Source organism: Phodopus roborovskii, unplaced genomic scaffold (assembly GCF_943737965.1).
Source record: "Phodopus roborovskii unplaced genomic scaffold, PHOROB, whole genome shotgun sequence".
Lineage (NCBI taxonomy): Eukaryota > Metazoa > Chordata > Mammalia > Rodentia > Cricetidae > Phodopus > Phodopus roborovskii.
In genome coordinates this window covers 6,368,302-6,392,289 of record NW_026126448.1, presented here as the reverse complement: position 1 = coordinate 6,392,289, position 23,988 = coordinate 6,368,302, and the positions used below count along the sequence as shown (strand labels likewise).

Sequence of the window (23,988 nt, the reverse complement as noted above, 5' to 3'; positions counted from 1 at the left end):
ACAAATAAAAATAAATATTAAAAAAGAATATTTCCCCAGATGAGTTCTTCATATGGGACATTGATTTACACACAACCTACCACGAATATGTTCTATGTGAAATACAATGTAAATGTGTACTAATATTCCATTAGGGCTTCTCAAGAATGAAGGCATGCGCTTTTTTGCATATCCGAGTTTCAAAAGCTGGTTTGCTGCCCACAAGATATCTCCCACTCCATCTTGGTTAGAAGAGTTGATGGAAAGGCATGTGAGCTGGCTCAACACACTGATGTGTCTAGAACCCAGTGGGAATGGTGACGCTTCGAGATCAAAGTGTTTCTCTGATCCATCGCTGTGTCTCATTTTCACACTCACTGTTCTATGCTATTTAACAAATGGTTAAAAGACTAACCTCACCATTTCAATTAAGTTACAGGAAAGAACAAGCATAACTTTTATTTGCGTTTGAGTCCTGGTGCTCCTGGTGTAAACTAAGCCAATGGACTCTGCCTCCTGAGTGTTGTGATTACTCTGTCCTCAGATGAAACATTGCCTAGCCCTAATTCAACCACTCGGGAGGCTGAGGCGAGTTTTAATTCAGAGTGAAACCCTTTCTTAAAAATGACAATAAATGCCAGGCGGTGGTGGTGATGCCTTTAATCCCAGGACTTGGGAAGCAGAGGCAGGTGGATCTCTGTGAGTTTGAAGCCAACCTGGTCTACAGAGAGTGTCCAGACAGGCTCCAAAGCTACACAGAGAAACCCTGTCTCGAAACACACACACACACACACACACACACACACACACACACACAAAGGGGGGAGGGAACTGGAGAGATGGCTCAGAGGTTAAGAGCACTGGCTGCTCTTCCAGAGGTCCTGAGTTCAGTTCCCAGCAACCACATGGTGGCTCACAACCATCTGTAAAGAGATCTGGGTCTTTTGGCATGCAAGCATACATGCAGAAAGAACATTGTATATAATAAATAAATCTTAAAAAAAGGAAAGAAAGAAAAATGACAATTAAAAACCAAAGTCATTGCCTGCATGAGCAAAGATAGCACAGCATAAAATCTGGGTGAGGAAAACAGGTCAAGGTCATGGCTAGGAGCTTTTAATAACAGTTGTAAAGGCAGACACAAAGACAGGAGGACTGAGTTTTGAAGAACCAGGTTTGGGGAAGTTTTATGTTGTAAGTCACTGGTTATCTGTGCTCCTCAATCACTCATCTGAGCAATGGGGCTCATCCGTGTGCATCCCCACCCTCCCTCTTCCTGGACGGAGTCTCATGTTAGCTCAGCCTGGCCTTAAACTTCCTATGTAGCCCAAGCTGTTCTTGAACTTGTGATCCTCTACTCTCAGCCTCATGAGCATTATCAGGATTACAGGTGTGGGCCACCACGTCCGGTTAAGCTAGTGTTTTGTTAAAAAAAAAAAAAACAAACAAACAAAAAAAAAACAACCAAAAAAAAAACTTGTTATTTTCTGTGTCTGTGGGTTGTGGGTTAGCTGGTGGTTCTGTTAGCTCATTTGGGTTTGGTAAGACTCACCCATATGTCTGTGGTTGTGCTTGGCTGGTTTGGCCATGTAAGAGCCTGAGCAGGTATAACTGGGCTCTGAGTAGGCTCTGCTGAACCTTCTCATTTGCTGACAGACTAGATTGGGCCTGTTCTTATGACAGTGCCAGGGTACTCTTACCACTTGGGAGGCATAGGCAGAGGGATCACTAGTTAAAGACCAGAATGGGCTACATAATATAGCCTATCACTGTGTAGTTCAGATGAGTTTGCACTCCTGGGCCTCTTATCTCCACTTCCCAGGTGCTGGGATTACAGCCACCACTCCCAGCTTTATTGAAGTCATTTGCAGTCACTATAGCACAGAAATCAAACTCTGTGGTAGGAGAGCTCCAGACAACTGAGTTTAAAGACCGGACGGTGCCTTGTGGAATGTTTGCAACCTACAGATGAAGGTGTTTCTGCATGTACACTGAGCAGGTACACTGAGCAGGTTATGTTTATGTATTTAGAAATATATATGTACACACACACACACGTATGTAACAACAATTAAAGAAAAGAAGAGGCCATGAATTTTAAAGAGCCTGGAAGTTCTAGTATTAATGTTTGTCCTACTCTAACAAAATGCCTAAGGCTGGTTTGTTAACAAAGAAAAAACTTATTCTTACAGTTCTGGAACTTGGGAAGTCTAGATCAAGGCATCATTAGATTTGGCATTCAGGGGGGATTTGTTTTGTCTTGTAGGAGGCATTTTGTTGCTGCCTCAAATAGCAGAGGAAGCAAATGCTGTACTTCCCTGAAAAGCCCCACCTTCTAATATCTTGCTAATTAGGTTTCAACATATCAATTTTGGAGTAGCACACATTAAAACAACAGCCATAAGGATGACCCAATAGACATGCCAAGGAGAATGCCTCAAGTCTCGATAAAGAACTATAGGCAACTAAGGAGTGTTGTCAATAGGAGAAATTGCCTTCCCCAGAAAACAGCACACCAAATGGTTAGCCCTGAAAGCATTCATAAAACATAACGTTATGTACACTGAGCAGGTTATGTTTATGTATTTAGAAATATATATGTACACACAGACACACACACACACACACACACACACACACGTAACAACAATTAAAGAAAAGAAGAGGCCATGAATTTTAAAGAGCAAGGGGGATATATAAAAGGGTTTGGAGGGAAGAAAGGGAAGAGGGAAATGATTTAATTCTCTCTCTCTCTCTCTCTCTCTCTCATATATCTATATATGCCCACAGTTGTTCCTTGCAGCAAGACCTGCTGTTTCTCTCTCCCTCTGTGTGTTTTCTCTCTGTAGCCCCTGGAAAAGCTCACAGAAAAGAAAGAGACAAGAGTAGTTTAGAGCTCCCCCAATTCCCAGAAGACAGATTTCAAAACCCTCTGGAATATGCACAGCTGACCTCCCTTTAGGAACTCTCCTATCCCTGGGTGTTTAGAAAGGTATTACCTGTCTCCTCACTTGATTTCTAAGACACAGGTGACTTGGCTCAAGGTCACCAGTTAATTAGGGAAGTACTCTGATCCTGTTCAGAGAAGCCACTAGGACCCATTGTGTGGAGGTCACCTCTCTCCGGAGGGAATCAAGGGGGTTCAGGGACATGCTGTTCTGACTCCCAGGATGGTGTGTTATTGCCTGACCTCACAGCTTCCTCTGGATAACAAGGTAGAGCCCTGAAGCCCTCTCTCTGCTGAGTTTCACATGAACCTCCATCCCATGCTTCATGCTCCAGCTTGCATGGAGCAATCCTCCTCCACACTGCCTTCTCCCAAATACTCAAAGGGTTGCATCACAGTCCTGCTTAAAGGAAAGAGATAGCATTTATCAGATCCTTATCCCTGGTAAAATGATGTAGCAATCTCCTTCCTTGAACTTGTTTAATGTCATAAAACTCTGATTATGCATTAATCACTACTTCACAGTTAAGGAAAAAGAGGCACAAGAGGTTAATGCGATTTGAGTTGTTGTGAGCAGTGGAATTAGGGTTTGAATCCAGGCAGTCTGTTCCTGAGCTTCAGCCTCTCAGACCAGAAAATCCCTTTCTGTTGTTCTCTATTTTTCTAATCGCAACAATAACAATGATAGCTAATATGCATGATGGCTGCATGCTAAACTATTCTGGCTCTGCTACATCCACTAATTTCTTACACAAATTCTAGAGTGTTGAGAGGTATTGTTATCTTCATTCTACAATTAAGGAAACCAAAGCTCAGAAAATCACACAACAAGGGATAACTAGGCAGTCTAACCCCAGTGCTGTGTGCGGAATTCCTGGTTTCCTAGCCGAAGGCCCAGAATCCAGGACTCTTCAGATTTATGCAGCATGATCTCTTAATTGGGTAGGTTTTGTTTGTTTTGTTTTGGGGGTTTTGAAGACAAGAACCCTGCTGTATATCTCAGGCTAAACTTGAGTTTGAAATCCTCTACCCTGCTAAGTGCTGGGTTACAAGCAGGACACCACCATGTCCTGCTTTTCAAGGCTGTTTATCAGGTCTGTTTGCTTTGATTTCCCTGTCTCACAGCAACGACTGTCATTTAGTAGCAGGGTTCAGTGGAAGCCTCAATCACAGAATCTGAGAAAGTGAAATATGTGTGGAGGGGACCCTCTCTCACAGGCCACCCACCAGATCCTCTACCAGGGACTCAATCAGCCCAAAGCATGCAATATAGGCCTCCAAACCTACTCTTGTACTACCCCCATCCTTTTGTAAAGTAAATCCAATTTAATATGTCCCCAGGGAGTTTACTGCTTAGAAAGGGCATCATTATAGCAAACACAAAGGAATGCTTTGTAAATGGAATCCCCAAGGCAGCAGGACAACAAACTTGGCCACAGGGCCTCAGGAATGACCAGTCTCCTAGTCTATATTCATGCTGAAAATGCAGGCATGCAACACCATACTCAGTTAAATTGCTCTGAAAATAAGGAGAGTAATAATTTAGTTCCTCCTTAAAAAGAAACAGGGGCTGGAGAAATAGCTCAGTGGTCAAGAGCACTGCTGCTCCTCCCTGAGGACCCAGGTTCAATTCCCAGCACCCACATGACAGCTCACAGCTGTCTGGAACTCAAGTTCCAGGACACTCTCACCCAGGCATCCATGGAAACAAAACAACAATGTACATAAAAATAATATGTATGTGAAAGAAAGAGAAAAAAAACAAAGGCCAGGTTGAGTGCTCACAACTTTAATCCCAGCACTCAGGAGCAAGACAGAGACTTGTGAAACTCACAGAAACTCTGTGAATTTGAGGTCAGCTTGGTCTAGTTAGTGAACTTAAAAAAATTAAAGCGTGAGTGAGGCTTAGCCTGTGACAGGGGACAGGGACTTTAATGAGAGCACCTCACAGGCTCCTAACTGTCCACTAAGGTACAGTGGTTAGTTACCACCCCTATCAGATTTAGGGGTAAACATACTCAGCGACTCAGAGTTTCCATCCAGTTCTGAGACAACCCTACTCTACAGTGCCAGTACTGCCTAATGGTTAAAGTGCCGCTTGAGGAAGACTGGAGTCACCAGTGTGGCTCAAAAAAGTTACTTAACCCCCTTTGTCCTCCTCGTTACCTCACTAGTAAAGTGAAAATAGAAATGCCTTTCTCACAGGATTTCTAGGGGGACAAATGAGATGAATCACATATTACTGAGAGCAATCTAGCCAGAATTAGGGTGTGTATGGTCCTAATGTTTGGCGTCCAGTGACGGATGGGCACTAGGACCCCAAAGGGCCCTGGTTCAGACGAAGTTCTGTTGTTTCCTGGGTGTGAAATCCCAAAGGGCCTTGGTCTGGGAAAGGGTAACCTATGGGGATCGACTGTGTGGATTGGATGAGGAAAAAGACTCAAGGTCTGAATGAGGGTTAGAAAAAAAATGAGAGGCCATCTGGTGGGCGTCTCAGAACTTTCCTCGCCCAGAGGGCTAACCCTGAGTCCAGGTGAGATGGACGTCCAGCTATGCACAACCCCGATGACGCTTGGCTTCCCATAAAAGATGCTGCTGAGATGTTGGGGGGCGGGGTTATTAAGGTCCACTGCAAGGGGTCTGCTCCGGAGGGCCTCTTCTGGGAACTCTGGCTTGGTTGCATTTTCCCGGAGGGAGTAGAGTTTCGGGGTGCTCAGGGCGGAGACGGGGAAGGGGCCTGGTCCAGGAAACTCGGCAGCCCTGGTGCTTCCGAGGGCGCCCACGTGGAGCTCAGCTGCTCCGCCTGCCTTAAAACGCCAGGACGCTGGGGACGAACCCAGCAGGCGGCCAGGCTTGACCTTGACCGTTGGCGCTGCCAGCTTTGCTCCTGCTGCCCGGCAACGGCGCGCTCCCCGCGGGCCCGCTGCTGCGCCCGCCCCTCCCTCAGGCGGAATCGCCGGCGATCCAGGCCAGGTTTTGCAGCGGAGCTGCCGGGTTGCGTGTGCTAATTCCTCCCCGGTAGCAGCCGGCTGCAGGAGATCATGGTGCTGCGCCAAGTGTGGACCGCGCTGTCCGGAGTCTCCGGGGTTGCCCTAGCCTGCTGCTTGTTGTCGGCAGCGGTGGTCTTGCGATGGACCGGACGCCGGACGGCCCGGAGAGCGGTGGCCAGAGCGCGGCAGAGGCAGCGAGCCGGCCTGGAGACCATGGATAAGGCGGTGCAGCGCTTCCGGCTGCAGGTGACGGCGGGCGCCGGGACTGGGGTGGGCGGTTGTGGTGAGTACGGCGGCGTGGGCAAGGCAGGACTTTCAGCCGCCTGGGCACCAGAAGGCCGACCAGCGAGCAGCGCAGAAGTGAGCCTTGGAACAGAACCCCTCCTCTAGCTAACGCATTCCGTACTCTTTCTGCGCCAGGTGCAGCGCGAGGAGAAAAGATAAAGAAAGAAGGACAGGTCATGGAGTCTGGACGCTGTTTTGGTGTAAAGAGGGGTTTTATTTACCAGGCTCCAGAAAATCTCGATAAATGACTATTAACATGCTATAAACGCCAGTAAAATTCAATAGGATAAACTAGGGTTTAGGACTTTGGAATCATGGAGCGATGATCCGAGACGTCGATGGCCCATGTCACCCAGATAGCTTAAAGTTCATGTTTGTTCATTTGTGCATGGGGATCTTAGGAGAGGTGTGAAATTAGTCTCCTACCTGCACAGGGAGTGAGTAGCGAAGCCCCTCTAGAATGTAAGTAGTCCTTCATGGTTTCTGACGTCTAGTCTTTCATAGTCAACACCCTGTAAACCCTTCTACGAGCATCTCCTGCCTTGGACAGTTCAGTGTGTCCATTTGGCGGTGTGAGAAAAGAGTTTTGGGGGAAGGTTAGAAAAGGTTTCTGCAAGAGGGTACCTTTTTCTCCTGTTGTATGAAACATTGGCCCCAGTTAGAAGCCCAAATATTGAACTCTAGAGATGCCTATGTGCTGAAGGATGGGAGGGTTGCTGTGGGTATTTATGGGATCTGACAGTTGGAGAGATCCCAGGTGATGGAGACAGTAGGAGTCAGGAAGGTGTTTCTGGATCAGTACCAGTGAAAACTGCGTTTTGCAGGTGCTCAGTTGCAGCAAGTGTTTTTTTTTTTTTTTTTTTTTTTTTTTTTGTTTGTTTGTTTTGGTTTTTCAGAGACAGAGTTTCTCTGTATTGCTTTGGAGCCTGTCCTGGAACTAGCTCTGTAGCCCAGGCTGGCCTCAAACTCATAGAGATCCACTTGCCTCTGCCTCCCAAATGCTGGGATTAAAGGTGTGCAGCACCACTGGCTGGCTGCAGCAAGTGATTTTTGAGCAAGACCTGCTTTGTGGGACTCTAGCCCGCAGCAGTGAGGGGACCAGATGTGGTCCTGAGTGTGGGCAAAACTTTGGCTGGCTGTAATGGTTTGAATGCCCCGGGTATATCTTATGTATTTACTGAAATAGATGTGTATCTGGTTCCAGCCTCCACTCCTCAAGCTGTCTGAAAAGCCCACCATCAGTCAGGGTTTAGAGCTGTCTCCTCCCAGGCTGGGAGGTTCTTATTCCACGCTGGCCACCTCCTCTACCTGAGCACTGGTTTTTTGCCAGCTCCCACTTTGCTCTCTGGTGGTGTCCTCTCACTATACTGGCCATGATCCTGGGCTAGGTCTGGGGAGCCGTGGCTGCTCCTCTATGGTCTTCTGTGCAGCCAGCTGAGTTCTGCCAGCTTCCAGCACAGCTTCTCAAGCAGGCACAGGAATCTGCCCACAGTTCTGCCTACAGGAAGGACTGCTCTTAGCCATAAGGAATCCATTTGGCTGGGAGGGCTGGGGGCTGGGAAAAGGCTGGGTCTTCCTGCATTTTGCCTCCCCCACTTCTTATAAAATAATTGTCTTTCGGTCTCTTAAAGAACTGAAGAGCCCCCCCCCCAAAAGAATGTTTTAGGGTAGAAGTTTTGGCTCTAAAATATGCCTTTTGCATATCTTTTTGGAGCCAAGACCTAGCCTCAAATACCAAACTTAGCTTTCTCAGGAAGGGAAACTGGCTTTGGGGTTTCAGGGGCTGGGGCCTCTGCTTGCATTGCTTGCTTTCTTTGTGTTTTAGACAGGGTCTCATGCTTCCCAGATTGGCTTTGAACTCCTGGTCCTCCTGCCTGAGCCTCCCAAGTGCTAGCAAGCTCAGAGTAAGCCACTGTGCTCATATTCCTAGGAGTTTTTTTAGCAAACAGAAAAGGCATTCATATCTGTGTCATCATTCACTGCCCCCCCATCTCTCTTTCTATCTTGCTGTCCTGGCTGAGTTAGAGACCAGCTCAAGAGACCCTCCCATTTCAGCCATTCGAATATCTGGGACTTCAAGTGTGGGTCACCGTACTTACCTAAGGGTTCTTGATGACCATAGCTTTGTAGACCTCATGGGGTGGTTAGGAATTGGAGTTTGGTATAAAGTTAGCTCAGCCTTGGGATCGGGCCCTTTACTTCTTCACCCCACAGAACCCCCCTTCTTCACCCCACAGCACTGGCTTCCTTGGAGAAATGAGAGATGGCACCTGAGGCTGCCTCCAGATCTCTTCTAACATTTTCTCAGCCCATCCTTGAATAGCAAGGGGCACTTGGGAAGGTTGGATGAAATGTGCTGGGAGGGCCAAAGCAGTTCAATTCCTCCGGTTGATGCTACACAAAGTTAACTTTGTACCATGGTAGACACAAGCTAGAGAGCAAGGAGGACATGAGGACCTCTGAGTCACCGAGGATCACACATGGTTCGCTTTTACAGACTGGAGCAACTCTAGGGAGAGGTGTATTTTTGGTTACTGTTGACCAGTAGAAGCTTACCAGCAACAGTCTTTCCCCTACTTCCCTCAGCTGCCCCCGAGTAAATTTTTAAACTTAAAAAAAAAAAAAAAACTTATGTGTATGAATGTTTTGCCTACATGCATGTATGTTTGTGCACTGTGTGCATGCCTGCTGTCTACAGAGGCCAGAGAGGGCATCAGATCCCCCTGAAAATGTACTTATAAATGGTTGTGAGATGTAGAGCCATCTCTCCAGCCCTTCTCCCCCATAGTTTCTACACTGCAGACAGGAACCAGCAGAGACTGGAAGACACGTCACAGAATGATTCCTGCCTGGGGCCTTTGCATTCTGTTGTACTTTCTCCAGCATTCTTTTGGCAAAAGTGTGCTGATCCTACAGTTGGCTCTCCCTTCAGCTGGATCCACTGTGGCTCTGTCCCCTGGCCTTTTCCAAGCCTCCCTTGTATTCTTTGAAATGGTTCCCTTGATAAGTTGAAAGCATGGTTACACCATTGAGCATATCTCCACCATCTTTTGAGCAAATGGAGGAGACAGCTTGAAATAGAACAAAAGAGATTAGAGACAGACAGACAGAGAGAGAGAGAGAGAGAGAGAGAGAGAGAAGGAGACAACCCAGAAGTCTAAAATTAGGACACTAGATGATTCAGAAGAGAAAGAAACATTTGGAAGAGGGGCAGTGCTTAAAAGTGGTACAGTACCTCCCTCTTGAAAAGTGTTTCCACATTTGGTGGCCATAGAGTTATCCTGAAATTATCAGTTCCTGGCCCCCTGTTTCCCATGCAAAACCAAGCTTCCTAATATACACAGATTGGCCTCTCTGGGGTGCAGACTTTGGTGATTTGGGGGAGGAAGGATGTCTCAGTTAACTGCCTGATGCTACTGAAGACTTAAAAATAACTGTTAGCAACTGTGTCATCAGCTATCAACAGGGAAGATATTGGAAAGAATTGAAATGTGTGTGAGAATGGGGGTTGTCGTAGTCAGGCTTTCTGTTGCTGTAAAGAGACACTATGGTGACAGCCACTCTGGGTTTTGTTGTTGTTGTTTGTTTGTTTTTGTTTTTTGAGACAGGGTTTCTCTGTGTAGCCTTGCTGTCCATGAACTCACTCTGTAGACCAGGCTATCCTGGAACTCACAGAGCTCTGCCTGCCTCTGCCTCCTGAGTGCAGGGATTAAAGGCATGTGCCACCACCTCCTGACTTCTCCATGTTATTTTTTGAGACAGAGTCTCTTCTTGGATCATCAATTCAGCAAGACTATCTGGCTAGTGAGGTCCAGGGATCTTCCTACCTCCCTTTTTAATTATGCATATGAGTGCAGTACCAACAGAGGCCAGAGGGTCTGGAGTTACAGGCTATGGATGCTGGGAATCAAACAGATCCTCTGCAAGAGCAGTATATGTTCTTAACATCTGAGCCATTTCTCCAGCCCCCTAGATACATACATACATACATTTACATATATTAGAGTTGTCTGGTGTATTGGAAAGAGATCATGGATCCATGTTTTTCTTCTGTGTAGCTTGTTGTATTAAAAGAATAAAAACCCCAAGTAAGTGTTGTATCATTTAACAAATTTGGGGATGTGCTCTTGGCATTAAGAATGTAAGGTTCCCAGGTTGGGGGTGGCAGAGCTGTGTTCTGGGTATATAGGAGATACAAGGGAGAGATGGGCCAAAGGTCATCTAATAAGATCATGCTGGAAGTACCATGCTGTGTAGACATTTTAAGGGGAAAGGCCAGGTTGGGCTTTGCCCTTATAGTAGGAAGGACCAGTCACAGGGGCAAGGGTCGTAGTTTGGAGAGGAAAGTTTGACGCTGGATGAGGGTTTTGGTACAGGGGAGGAATAGAGCCAATTTCCAGAGCTATTTAAAGGGCTTGGTGACTGATCAGATGCAATGGAGAGGAAGAGGAAGGCACCCGGGGATGAGTTTACTTGTTGCCTGGCTGAGGGTCCTAGGACATACTGAGGTGGAACCATATTGACCGTGTAGGAGGTGGTGATTAGAGAAGGAAGGGCAGGACTCTCCTCATGAACATCTGTGAGTTCCCTTATGTGGAGCTTAGTGGAGGATCAGGAGGAATGGGGCGGGCGGAACAGATGGGAACACAGGGAGTGGAAGCCGGGAGGGCAAGCCTTCTCTGGCCTCAGAGAGTGACAAGTACCAGAGGAACCTGGAGGAAGCTGTGTCTCTCACCTCATCTACAACATCCTCATTTCCACCTTACTGCAAGCTGTCTACCAGTGTCTTGTTTGCTTGCTTGGGTGTTGATTTTCTGAATGCAGGGACCTTGCCTTCTTGTTTACTTCTGTATATGTGGCCTCTCACAGAGTCCTTTGCACATTTGTTGAGTGAATGAATGAATAGCAGAGGAAGCAGCAGAGAGATGGCAGCCGGGGACTCAAGGGATGTAGTATTTCTGCAAGAGAAACTAAAGAGAGTGGCATGTGGTCTATCCCCACCGGAAGACCTCAGTGAGGCACTGAGGAAGGTACAGCTAAGCAAGTATTTGCTGAGTCTGGTGACCTTAGCAGGAACAGAGGATGTGTTGGACAGTGGGGTGTTGATTCAGTGTTCACTAATTGGTCGAATACTCTTGAGGAGGACCCAGGAGGGTGTTTGCAGGTAGAGCTGACCCCAGGGACCTGGCCCCTTGTTGGCAGGTGGGTGTGCCTTAGAGCTCTTCCTCCTCAGAGAGCAATTCTTTCCCACCCTGCCCAGGTGCCACTCTCCACCACACCCTGTTTTATTCTTTCAGTCCTTCACTATCTACATTCATATCTGATTGTGTCTTCCCTTGTTTTCTGTTACTGTGATAAGCACCATGACCAAAAGTAAGTTGGAGGGATTATTCCAACTCACAGGTTATAGTCCATCATTGAGGGAAGCCAAGGCAGGAATTCCAGGCAAGAACTGAAGCAGAGACCATGGGGGAGCACTGCATGCCAGTTTGCTTTTCATGGCTTTCTCAGCTGGCTCTCTGAGGACCGCTGCCCAAGGGCGGCACTACCCACACCATTAATTAAGAAACTGTTTCACAGACATGCCTCTTCTCCCTCTTCTTTTTAAATATATTATGTATACAGTGCTGTGCCTGCATGCCAGAAGAGGGCACCAGATCTCATTATAGATGCCATTGGGTTGTTGGGAATTGAACTCAGGACCTCTGGAAGAGTAGCCAGTGCTCTTAAGCTCTGAGCCGTCTCTCCAGCCCCAAGGATCCCTGTTCTTAGAGGACTTTAGCTTGTGTCAACTTGACAACAAACTAACCAGTGTAGTTAGTTACCTTTAAGTTCTCCACTCCATGCCTGTCTCACGGAAGCTCACGAGGGCCAGGCTCAGAGCAGGTGCTTCATACTTGTCTGGAAATGAATGTGTCAGTCATCCCCTCAACCCCCTTTGGATGTGGCCTTCAGCCACACATTTAGCATCTTTTTTTTTTGATAATTTTTAAAATTTGAATTTGAAACAAGCTTGTTTTACATGTCAATCCCAGTTCCTGCAACCTTCTGTCCTCCTCTGCCCCCCCCACCAAATCCCATCCCATCCCCTTCCTGCTCCCCAGAGAGGGTGAAGCCTTCCATGGGGAGTCTTCAAAGTCTGTCATATCATTTGGAGCAGGGCCTAGGCCCTCCCCCATGTGTCTAGGCTGAGGGAGTATCCCTCAAGATAAATACTGATCCACTACCAGAGGCCCCATAGACTGCCCAGGCCTCCTAACACACACCACATTCAGGGGGTCTGGGTCGGTCCTATGCTGGTTTCCCAGCTATCAGACTGGGGTGCATGAGCTCCCCCATGTTCAGGTCGGCACAAACTTAGCATCTTAATGGGGCTTTTGTGGTTGCACTACCATGCCAGGTCTTGTGTGTGGTGGATTTACACACGGTTGTGAGCCACTGTGTAAACCAATCTTCACCACTGAGCCATCCCGCTAGTCCCACTCCTTACCTTTCTGCTCTAACCAAATGCTTCCTTTCTCTTAGCTTCAGTTTCTGAATCTGTGCAATGGGAATAGTAGTAAGAGTTAATCAAGACAGGGAGGGTCATAGACTTGGTGTTGCAAATCTTGTAATCCAGCCAGTGGTGGCATGCACCTTTAATCCCAGCACTCAGGAGGCAGAGGCAGAGGCAGGCGGATCTCTGTGTTCTAGGCCATCCTGGTCTACAGAGCGAGTTCCAGGACAGCCAGGGCTACACAGAGAAACCATGTTTTGAAAACCTAAAAACCAAACCAAACTAAAATAAAGCCTGTAATCCCATCTTCTTGGGGGTTAGGGGAAGGGAGGAAGATCTTGAAAGTTCAAAGCTAACTTGGTCAAAAATAACTGAGACCTTTCAAAAAACAAATACAACCAGGTGTGGTGGCGCACATCTTTAATCCTAGCACTTGGGAGAGGCAGGCAGATCTCTGTGAGTTTGAGGCCATCTTGGTCTACATTGTGAGAAGCTGTCTCAAAACAAAATAAACTCAAAGGATTGGGGTGGGGGACACTGAAAAACACTGTCTTCTGGATATGTATGATATGGCTGTTGCAATCATAACATGACTTAAACACACACAATAACACAACCCAAAGAAAAATCAAGCAAAACCACCATGAAGAAAGCAGCAACAGGGCTAGTTAGGAAGAAGGGCTCCAGGTGTGTGGAGGGATAAGCGAAGGTACTGGGGGGATGGGGATATGATCACAGTGCATTTTATAATAGTAAGAAACTGTCAGAAATAGAAGAAAAGAAAGTCAAAAATAAAGCCAGGCATTGGTGGCGCACACCTTTAATCCCGGCGCTCGGGAGGCAGAGGCAGGCAGATCTCTGAGTTTGAGGCCAGCCTGGTCTACAAAATGAGTTCCAGGACAGGCTCCCAAAGCAATACAGAGAAACCCTGTCTCAAAAAACCAAAAGAGAAAATGAAAATTAACCATGTGAGTGGGGCTGGGGACCCAAACAAACAAACCAGAATGGGCACTGTGCATGGCAGGCAGTAGGCAGGTGTGTTGGATGCAAGTCTTAATGGTGCAGGAATCTGTCTTGACAACGCCTTGCCCCTCACCATTTCCTGTCCAGCAGACTTCCAGAGGCTACATTTGCACTGGCCTAGGATGCCAAGAGCCCACCTAGGTTGGGTATGGTTTCTGGTGTGGGGAGCTGCAGGTGGTACCTGCTGTAGGGATGTTAGCAAGTGGCTGTGAGTATCAGCTTGTTTCCTGTGAGGACTGGGTGGTAAGAGACACATGTGCAAGACTGACGGAGTATGTTACCCTCAGAACCCTGACCTGGATTCAGAGGCGCTGCTGGCCCTGACCCTGCCTCAGCTAGTGCAGAAGTTAGGCAATGGGGAGCTGTCTCCGGAGGCTGTGCTCTTCACCTACCTGGGAAAGGTAAGCCCTAGTCTACCCCTACTTTCTCTGCACTGGCTGTAGGGAAAGCCTGGCCTGGAGCTGCCCTGCCCTGGGTCATGGTTGGTCCTCAGTGCCAAGAGATACCAGGGAGGGAAGGAGCCAGAGGGGTGTGTGTGTGTGTGTGTGTGTGTGTGTGTGTGTGTGTGTGTGTGTGTGTGTGTGGACACTGAGCATGTTGTCTTAGCTAGAAACCTGGCTCTCAGCCCAGATTTCCCTCTCTCCCACCGCCACCTCATTGGTCACCAATTCTGCTCCAGCAGCCTCCAGGCAGATGCCCTTTTAGTTGAGCAGGCCTTCAGGTCCAGATCTTCACCCCAGTTGCACAGGCCTTGGGAGACTAGAGGCCCTGAACTCAGGGTCTGCCTAGCTCTGTACTGGTGCCCTTTCCTTGGATTCTGTTTCCCTCTGCCCCTCCCAGGCCACTGATTGAATGCTGACCAGCAAGACCTCCCCTGTCCCAGCCCTGCTGGATACTCCCTCTCCCTGTCTACTCACAGGCAGGGCTCAAGTCTTCCTCCCCAGGCTCTCCACGGGTCCTGTGGACAGGGGTTGTTCTTTAATTCTTTTAAGAGTCTTAAATTATGTGTATTGGTATGTGAGGTGGTATGTGCATGTGGGGGATTGGGTCCCACGGAACTCGAGTTACAGGTGAGCCTCCTGACATGGGTGCGGGAACCCAAAGCAGGGTCCTCTGGGAGAACAGCAAGTACTCTTACCATGAAGCCATCTCCCATTGTGTCTCACTTAAGGTGTGCTCAGGGAACATATGTAAGAAAAGAAGAGTAAGATGGACTATGCATTGTGAGTGTGATTGTGTCTGTGAGTGTGACCCTGGGTAGGTGAGTAGCAGTGTCGGGGTGAGGCATGTAATGGCAGTGTTAGAAGGGCCAATATCCAAGTGGGCGGGAGAAAGTAGGCCAGTGTCACTGACAGAGACTCAGCCAAGGCTGTCAGTCTTCCTTACCAAGGCCTTGAAAGATCCCTGCACTTCCAGTGCACAGATGAGCATTTTAGTTCCTGCCTTGGGTGGCCTGGTGACTGATGTCTGCAGTTTTGACAGACAACTTATTCTTTTCTCTAGTTGTCTCCCGGGAGCAGGAAAGATCACTTTAGCTCAGCCTAGGTGTCCCTTATGTACCTCTGGAGACCTAGACCTGTGGCTTGAAGTTCTAGGTGTCTACTATCAGTTTATCATTACTTTGGGTCCAACCCTTATTTCTTTACTGATGTCAGTTATCTGTGTGACTCAAGAGTCCCAAGGGTAAAAGGAGGCTTGGCTTGGCCTCGTATGAACCTGGCACAGGGCAGAGGAGGGAGTGCCAGGGTCTGGCCTAGCCCAGCTGACTCCCAGCATGACTGATGTGGAGGTCTCCTCCCTGGGCAGAGACAGGGCCTGGAAGTAAGTACAAGGGTGGCGGCCAGTGGTCGTCCAGCTCATCCTCTGCTCAGTGCTCTCTGCTCAGTGTTCTGGGGACAGGGTCCTACTCCCTTGCCTGGCCTGGCCTTAAGTCTCTTTCTCTAAGAGAGCCCAGGTGAAGCTAGGGCCACATAGTCCCAGCAAGGTGAGTGCTGGGCTGGAGGCCATGCTCTGTGCTGCCCCTCTGAGCCACGTTTCTGGTCACATATTCCCTTATATAAAGTGTCGGGGGGGGGGTGTTTTACAAGGAGAGGAACCGGCTTCCCTCGGCCTTATGTCCATTTCCCGTTCCCTAGGCCTGGGAAGTGAACAAAGGGACCAACTGTGTGACCTCCTATCTGACTGACTGTGAGACTCAGCTGTCCCGGGCCCCACGGCAGGGCCTGCTCTATGGCATCCCTGTGAGCCTCAAGGAATGCTTCAGCTACAAGGTACACCCTGCCTGGTGTCAGCCCTCTGTCTCTGTATCCAGCCGGCTCTGGGGGCCAGTGTGCTGGTGGTGGGAGTGTCCCTGAGCTGTCCTACCTCATCAGTGGTATCTTCCTTACACCCATCTCTTCCCTAAGGGCCAAGACTCCACGCTGGGCTTGAGTTTGAACGAAGGGGCGCCATCGCAGTGTGACAGTGTGGTGGTACAAGTGCTTAAGCTGCAGGGAGCTGTGCCCTTTGTTCACACCAACGTCCCCCAGTCCATGTTAAGGTTGGTCCTTAGGAGTCGGCGAGCTGGAGGTAGACTGAGGATAGGTGTTGACGTGACCTGGGCTAACTGTTCCTTGCTTCTTCCAGTTTTGACTGCAGTAACCCCCTCTTTGGCCAGACTCTGAACCCATGGAAGTCCTCCAAGAGCCCAGGTGGTTCCTCGGGGGGCGAAGGGGCTCTCATTGGATCTGGGGGCTCCCCTCTGGGCTTGGGCACTGACATTGGCGGCAGCATCCGTTTTCCTTCTGCTTTCTGTGGCATCTGTGGCCTCAAGCCTACCGGGAACCGCCTCAGGTATGGTGGGTACGGGGACCTTTTGGACTCTCTGATCTTGGCTCAGCTTTTAGGCTCTCAGGGATCCAGGAGGGATTCACTAGTCAGTATTTGTGAGTGTGTGGGTGTGGGAGGGGGGTAAATATCACCAGCCACGCATGGTTTCACTTCCAGTGCCGGGGGTGGGGTGGGGTGGGGGTGGTGGTAGAGCTGGGGTGTGGGCGGGGGGGTATAGAGTATAGCGTGGCCACCACTTGTTTCCAACATCTTGTGTTTCTGACCAGCAAGAGTGGCCTGAAGGGCTGTGTCTATGGACAGACTGCAGGTGAGTGAGGTGTGAGGTCTGTGATACTCTTGGTGCCCTGGAGGGTGTGTGTGTGTGTGGGGGGGGGATGTCATCTTGATCTGCCTTTGCTTCTGTTTTGCCTATGGGCAATATGTAATTGTCAGGCCACTGAAGGTCTGAATTCCTACTGCCCTTTCTTACTCTTATTCTGGAGCCATAGATGAGTCCTTACTCAGACCCAGAGCTCATTGGGGGCCAAGTGACACCTCTTCCTTCCCCTCCCTTCCCTTCCCTACAGTGCAGCTTTCTGTTGGCCCCATGGCCCGGGATGTGGAGAGCCTGGCATTATGCCTGAGAGCCCTACTGTGTGAGGACCTGTTCCGCTTGGACCCCACCATACCCCCCTTGCCCTTCAGAGAGGAGGTGAGCAGGGTGGAGGTGGGGGAGGGATGGGGTCAGGCAAGGGGAGTAAACTCTAGAACCCAGGCAATGTGAGCAGGATTGTCTGGAAGCTCTTCTGGAAAACAACTCCCTTGTGGCTGGGTAGGTTTGGGGCTGCTGCTACTCCACACGTGGCCACCAGGTGGCGCCCGTGCCTGAGTTTGTGCTGCTAAGGACCATTAAGATCAGTACCTCCTCAGAAAGAAGCTGTGGATCTGGGTTGAATTTGCTCTTAGGAAATAGCAGTGTTTTTTACAGTATTCCTGCCCACCTCCTCAGCACATAGGCTACATGGCAAGTAGCCTGGATGAACTGAAAGCAGTGTGAAGTGTCGGCTTCCTAAATATGACCAATATAGGCCATTGATTCGACAGGACTGAACAGCTTTACTCCCTGAAGCTGGGGAGTCCGCCTCTTCGTGCCTGAGAGGGAAGAGCAGGATGGCGCCTACCTAGGTGGATCTTTCAACCTGGAGTTGGGCTAGGATTGGGTCAGGACTATGATGTAATAGTTGGGGAGGGGAACAGAAAGAGGAGGAACTTTAGGTGAGAGGTTCATGGTGAGCTGATGTAGAAGCCGGGAACCAGGAGAAGCACAGAGGTTCTCTGCATTTATGTGCAGAGCTTTTGGGAGTAGTCACAGTGGACAGATGCAGACAGGAGAGCGGTGTGTCATGTCAGCTATGGGATGCGAGCTCCACCTCCCAGCAGTCCAACTTTTCTTTCTCCCCTGCAGGCCTCGTCCCTTTCTCCATGGAGCTGTCTTGAAGGGGCTGTCTTGAAGGGTCCCAGGCAGTAGGAGTTAGGGTGGGTGGGAAGGACTGTGTGGAAAAGGCTTTTCCTCCTTGGCAGATAGGTTCAGACAGCTGTAGCCTGACCCCCTTCTGAGGGTTGGGGGCCAGGAAACAGAACTTCTGCTCGGGAGAGAGGATGCATGGTTGGGCTTGAGGCTTTGGGTAGCCCTACTTCGCTCTTATGATTACCTACCAGGACTGCTCATTCCTGCTCTGAGTCACCATGAGGGCATTTTGCGAAAGGGTTAGAAGTGAAGGGGTTTGACCTTTCTGACACTCAGTTGCTGATGGTTCAGGGGAAAATGTGTAAGAAGGAGTCAGCTTGTAACCTTGTGGCTGTGGTGGACCGAGAGGGTCTCTGTCTTTAAGCATTCTGCATTGGAAACTTCTTCTGCCTCGCCCTTATTTCTGATGTTTACTTGTAGGTCTATACAAGCTCTAGACCCCTGCGGGTGGGATACTATGACACTGACAACTATACCATGCCTTCCCCAGCCATGAGGAGGGCCGTGCTAGAGACCAAGCGGAGTCTTGAAGCTGCTGGACACACGGTATGGCATCTCCTATCCTCCAGGGGAGTCCTTCTGATACCCACGGCCCTCACAGGCTCTGTGAAACCAGTATAAAGATGACTAAGTTGGGAGTACTGGGGCAAATAGTGGATGGAGGACTTAGCCTGCTCTGGAACGTGTTTGAGTGCATGCTTTAGCATGCTCTGTAGGCATGAGCAATTATATACAGCTCTCTAGAGACTCCCAGGGACTTGAGACTGTGAACCAGTGGGTTTGAGTTTGTTATTCTGCGACAGCTTCGTGTGTGTGTCCAGACGTCTCATGAGGTCATGGGTCAATAAGACTGACTTTGTGGCTTTGTGATCATGTGGCATCATCCTCGGGGTCACTGAGGCAGCATATGAGTTATGGGTACTGAAGGCTGTGGTATCTGTGGGCCTTATACCATTCAATCCCTGCAGCTGGTTCCCTTCTTGCCAAACAACATACCCTACGCTCTGGAGGTCCTGACCGCAGGTGGGCTGTTCAGTGACGGTGGCCACACTTTCCTCCAGAACTTGTGAGTGCTGTTGGGCTTCAGGATGTAGGGTGGAATCAGAAAAATGTGCAAAGGGGCTGGGCTCAGCGGTTAGGAGTCCTGGCTGCTCTTCCAGAGGATCCAGATTCAGTTCCCAGCACTCGCATGGCAGCTCACTGCTGTCTGTAACTGCAGTTCCAGAGGCTCTGATGCCCTTTCTTTGCCTCTGCAGGCGCCAGGCACACACACAGTGCACAGCTATACATACAGGCAAACGCTTATACACATAAAATAATAATAAAATAAATTGGAAGCATGTGTAGTCTCAGGGAGGGCAGCTGGGCCCTGTGAGCACCTTCAGGACAGGCCCTCACTGCTCACATGGGAGATCTGGGCTCCCTGGGCAGGAACCTTGCTGTCCTTCTAGCTATGCAAGTTGAGCCTGGAGATAATTTACTAGAAAGACTATGAAAAAATGGTAACGCAACAGGCGGCTGGATGGTGACTCCATAACCCACTCAGAGCCAAGTGTCGTATAGGGTGCAGGTGGGCAGGGGTCCCCTTGCTGTCTTTTAAGGAAGGGGATTGGGTATGGACATCAGCCATTCCTGAGCCAACTCTTGCTTTTCAGCCCTCAATTTTCCCTTTTCTGAGGTGGGCATGTGGGACAGACTCACTTAAGAGGCTAGCCAGGGGGCAGTTCCTCCCAGCTGTTTGCAGAGACCTGAGAAGGTATCTCCTGGAGATGTAGTTGGGCTGGCCAAGGCAATAAACCTGTTCCTTTAGTCTCACTCACTGTAGCTCAGCTTGGTCCCCGCAGCCTCTACTAGTGGTGGGACAGAGTCTAGCTACCCCAGTGAGCAGCAGAAACAAAGCGTGCATTGGAAAGATGCTAAGCAAGGAACTGGATACCAGTGCCACAAGGGTTGGGTGAGGAAGGAGGTGGACAGGACAACTGAGTCAACAGGACTTGCAGTCATCCGGGAGGAGGAAGGGGAGGAGAGGGGAGCACCTTAACTAGGCCTTTTGTCTTCCAGCAAAGGCGATTTTGTGGATCCCTGCTTGGGGGACCTGATCTTGATTCTGAAGCTGCCCAAGTGGTTTAAAAGTCTGGTGAGCTTCCTGCTGAAGCCTCTGGTGAGAGCTCCAGGCATGCAAGGATGCAACCTCTGGGCCCCCTTCCTATGATATCTTATGGTCCCAGCTCTGCCTTCTTCCCCTGGCCTCCTCCTCTATCTCTTCTTCCCCGTCCCCCCAGTCTTTAGCAAACCTGTTTGTCAAGATGGGTGTGACTTGGACCTGGGAGGTGGGAGGGCGTGGAAGAGGTGGCGTGGGGGACCTATCACTGACCCTGGATCTGTTCTGGCGCAGTATCCTCGGATGGCAGCCTTTCTCAGCAGCATGCAGCCTCGGTGAGAACTTTTCCTATACCCTGATACCTGCCCCTGTGTTTCCCCAACTTGTCTGCTCTGAAGCCAGGCGGGTTTGACAGGAAATCCCTGGGGGAAATAACTCCTAAGGTTGAGGTGGTCTGTAGATTGTGGGTACCAGGGAAACAGGTAAAAGGCTTTTAGGAATCTGAACTAAACTGGCCTGGATCTGGCCCTGCCAGTGGCTGGGTCTTCAAAAACAGCACATGAGCCACCCGGTTTCTAGCATGACACCATGGACTCCCTCCTCTCGCCTCTAGGTGTTGAGGACCTTTGACAGCCCTACCCTCTCTTTGTCATGAGCAATCAGGTCTGATCTAGTTCTGGCTTGGCTATGAAGTCTTTAAACCATCCAGCTGGAGTCCCTTGAGAGCCTGGATTTTTCTATCTGGACAGCACGGTCTTGATTTCCTCTCTCAGAGATCTCCTGGGGTTGAGTGAGATCTAGAAGTAGTGAGAGCAGGGTGTATGGTGTTGATGCTATGGCTGTGGTGGCTGGTGACCTCCCTCTGTCTGCCCAGGTCAGCTGGAGAGCTGTGGGAACTGCAGCATGAGATTGAGGTAAGGTCTGAGCCCCAGGGAGCAGGGGAGGGTGCAATTGCTCAGGGCATCTACCAGCAGCCTTCTGGCAGCCATCCCCACTGGGGATGGTGGCTTGGGCCCTTCTGAGATGTTCATTTATTTGCCCAGTGCCTGTCCTGGAGTCTGGGTCAGCATAGGGCCCCTGTCCTGAGCCCCTCTTTGTTCCCCTAGGACTATCCATGTTAGTAAGTGGTTCCACTTTGACAAATGGTCCATGCTGGAAACAGTACCAACAAGAGGTAGCTCTTCTGGTCTTGTGGTGGCTCAGCTCAGATGCACATGTTAGATTAGAGCCTCCTCAGTGTCCATCTGCCATCCTGGGGCTCCTTGGATTTGTCTGAGTGCCTCTCCTCTGTGTGTGTGTGTGTGTGTGTGTGTGTGTGTGTGTGTGTGTATGTGTGTGTGTGTGTGTACCTACCTTCAGGTCTACCGCAACTCAGTGATTGCCCAGTGGAAAGCTATGAACTTGGATGTGCTCCTGACCCCCATGCTGGGCCCTGCTTTGGATTTGAATGCATCAGGCAGAGCTACAGGTGAGTTCTACTGCCCTTCCCCTAATGCTCTCATCCCCCTCCCCTTCTGAGTTCCAGCCTTCGCACTGTGGTGCAGTGGGATAGAAGAAGAGTTGTAGGGGAATATCCTGTCCACGGAGGAGCATCTTGCTCCTCACTGGGCCTTACTATCTTCTTGACTAAAGAGATGGAAGGCATGTGGAGTTCTGGGAGGGGATGAGTTGTCATTTCTGAATACTATTTGTGTAGGAGTCTCCTTGCAGAGCCTGCAGTTTGAGGAGGTGTTGTTTGAATGTGGGTGGTTTTTAGATAAACCCAAAAAATAGGAACAATGTTCCAGGTCAGGGAAACTACACGGGAAGAGGTGCAGAGCACGTGTCAATGTGAGTCTTGGGCTCCTGTACTTTTGCTACAGACCTCAGGGCTGTGAGGATGATTTTGGCCAGCTGTAGAAAGCAGAGTGCCATTTTAGGTGTGGGATGAGAGTCACTTAGGCCCAGATTGGACAGTTGGTACTGCAGGTGACAGGGCGTGCTACAGCCACTGTGTTGTATTCTAGGGGCTATCAGCTACACTGTGCTCTACAACTGCCTCGACTTCCCTGCGGGGGTGGTGCCCGTCACCACTGTGACCGCTGAGGACGATGCCCAGATGGAACACTACAAAGGCTACTTTGGAGATATCTGGGACATTATACTGAAGAAGGTAAAGCCTGCCCATCCCCTAGCTCTCTGCTGCCCAGACCCAGGGGCTGCGGAGGACGGAGGCCTAGCACGTGCAGGCTTTGCCAGCCTTCCTTAGAATAAGCGCCGTGAGTGCTGCCTGTCTCTTGGACCTGGGGTGTAATCCATTCCTCCTGTCCTGATGTCTGTATCCCCTGTAGGCCATGAAGAAAGGTGTAGGCCTGCCTGTGGCCGTGCAGTGTGTGGCTCTGCCCTGGCAGGAAGAGATGTGTCTGCGGTTCATGCGGGAGGTGGAACGGCTGATGACCCCGGAAAAGCAGCCATCCTGAGGGCCATTTTCCTGCCCAGCTCTGGAGGGACCTAAGGCCTATGAGCTCTGCAGCCCCATCTACCCAGGATACTATCACCTGTGAGGAAATGCCAAGCACAGGGAAGAGGTGTCCACCTGCCCTCCCCTGTACACACACACACACACACACACACACACACACACACACACACAGTCTGGACCTTGTTCCCCTCTTCGGCCCTATTTCCATCCTGATCCCCTACTTCATGAGGCAGCCAGAAGGAATGGCCTGGGCCAGGCAAGGCTCACCAACAGTGAAGGAACAATGTGTTATGTATTTTCTGGGCATTTCTGTTAGGGTCCTGGGCACCAGAGCCTGCTGAGAGGGCTGGTGTGGACCTCTAGATCCAGTTGTAGCCACGTCACTCTCCTGCTCCAGAACCTCCCTGGTACCATCACCCACAAGATGACACATGCTCAGGGGCATGTTCAGAGGCATCTTATTAATTATGAATGCTCGGTCTTAGCTTAGACTTGTCTCACTGTCTCTTTTAATTTAACACATTTCTATTCTTCTATGTTTTGCCTCTGAGCTTGTGCTGTTCTTTCATTCTGATTGTCCTACTTTCCTGCTTCTTCCATGACTGGCTGACAACCCCCTGTCCCTACCCCAGCATCCTTTTCTGTCTTCTCCTGTCCCTAAATTCCTCCTCCTACTTACTTTCCCTGCCAGAGGGTTCACCTATACTTTCTCCCTCACTATTGGCCATTCAGCTTTTTATTAGACCAATCAGGTGCCTTAGGTAGGCAAAGCTTAAAAAAAGAAAAAAAAAAAAGTAACACATCTTTACATAGTTAAGCAAATACTCCACAACAAATGGGACATCTTTTAGGGTCATCTGTGTCAACCTTTCTTGTCTGCAAACTATCTGCTACTACTTGTATATCTACAAATCTGTACACAGTATCAAGGAAGGGGGTCTGTCACCCTGGATACCTGCCAGGAAACCCTTTAGCCATGTAATCGAGTCACCAGCCTCCCAACCAAATCTGTCTCCTGTCTGTTTTGTTTGCTTGCCAGTCTTGGCCAGGCTTTGGAACTCTCCTACAAATAGGTTGGAGTGGTGACCTAGTGAGTGAGACCACCTTTGGTCAGGGTTTTGTAAGGAGTTTGTTTATCCTTGTATGCCCAGTAGCCACCATGGTGCCTGGTGCTTAGTGGATGATCAGTGAAGGCTTGTTGGAGGAACAGCGCACTTGTTACAAGGGAATCTGCTTTGGTACCTCTTGATTACTTCCTTCTCTCATCCATAATAGGGAATTAACAAGTTTGTCCCTGACCTAACTTTTTCTAATGTACTTTCTTAGCTTTGACTCATGACCACAAGGACAAATATTTCCTTGTCTGTGTT

The 23,988-nt window shown here is 49.5% G+C and overlaps 1 protein-coding gene across 1 annotated transcript; it reads left to right on the top strand.

Moving 5' to 3' along the window:
* Positions 1 to 5,653: 5,653 nt before the first annotated feature.
* On the top strand, positions 5,654 to 22,731 carry Faah (fatty acid amide hydrolase). Its single transcript, XM_051188501.1, has 15 exons — positions 5,654 to 6,162; positions 14,008 to 14,121; positions 15,856 to 15,990; positions 16,126 to 16,259; positions 16,346 to 16,552; positions 16,816 to 16,856; positions 17,116 to 17,240; positions 18,477 to 18,602; positions 19,025 to 19,122; positions 20,118 to 20,217; positions 20,452 to 20,492; positions 21,032 to 21,071; positions 21,517 to 21,625; positions 22,164 to 22,309; positions 22,488 to 22,731. The coding sequence occupies exons 1-15, from the start codon at positions 5,968 to 5,970 to the stop codon at positions 22,614 to 22,616; spliced, it is 1,740 nt and encodes a 579-aa protein (XP_051044458.1). The 5' UTR covers positions 5,654 to 5,967; the 3' UTR covers positions 22,617 to 22,731.
* Positions 22,732 to 23,988: the final 1,257 nt, after the last annotated feature.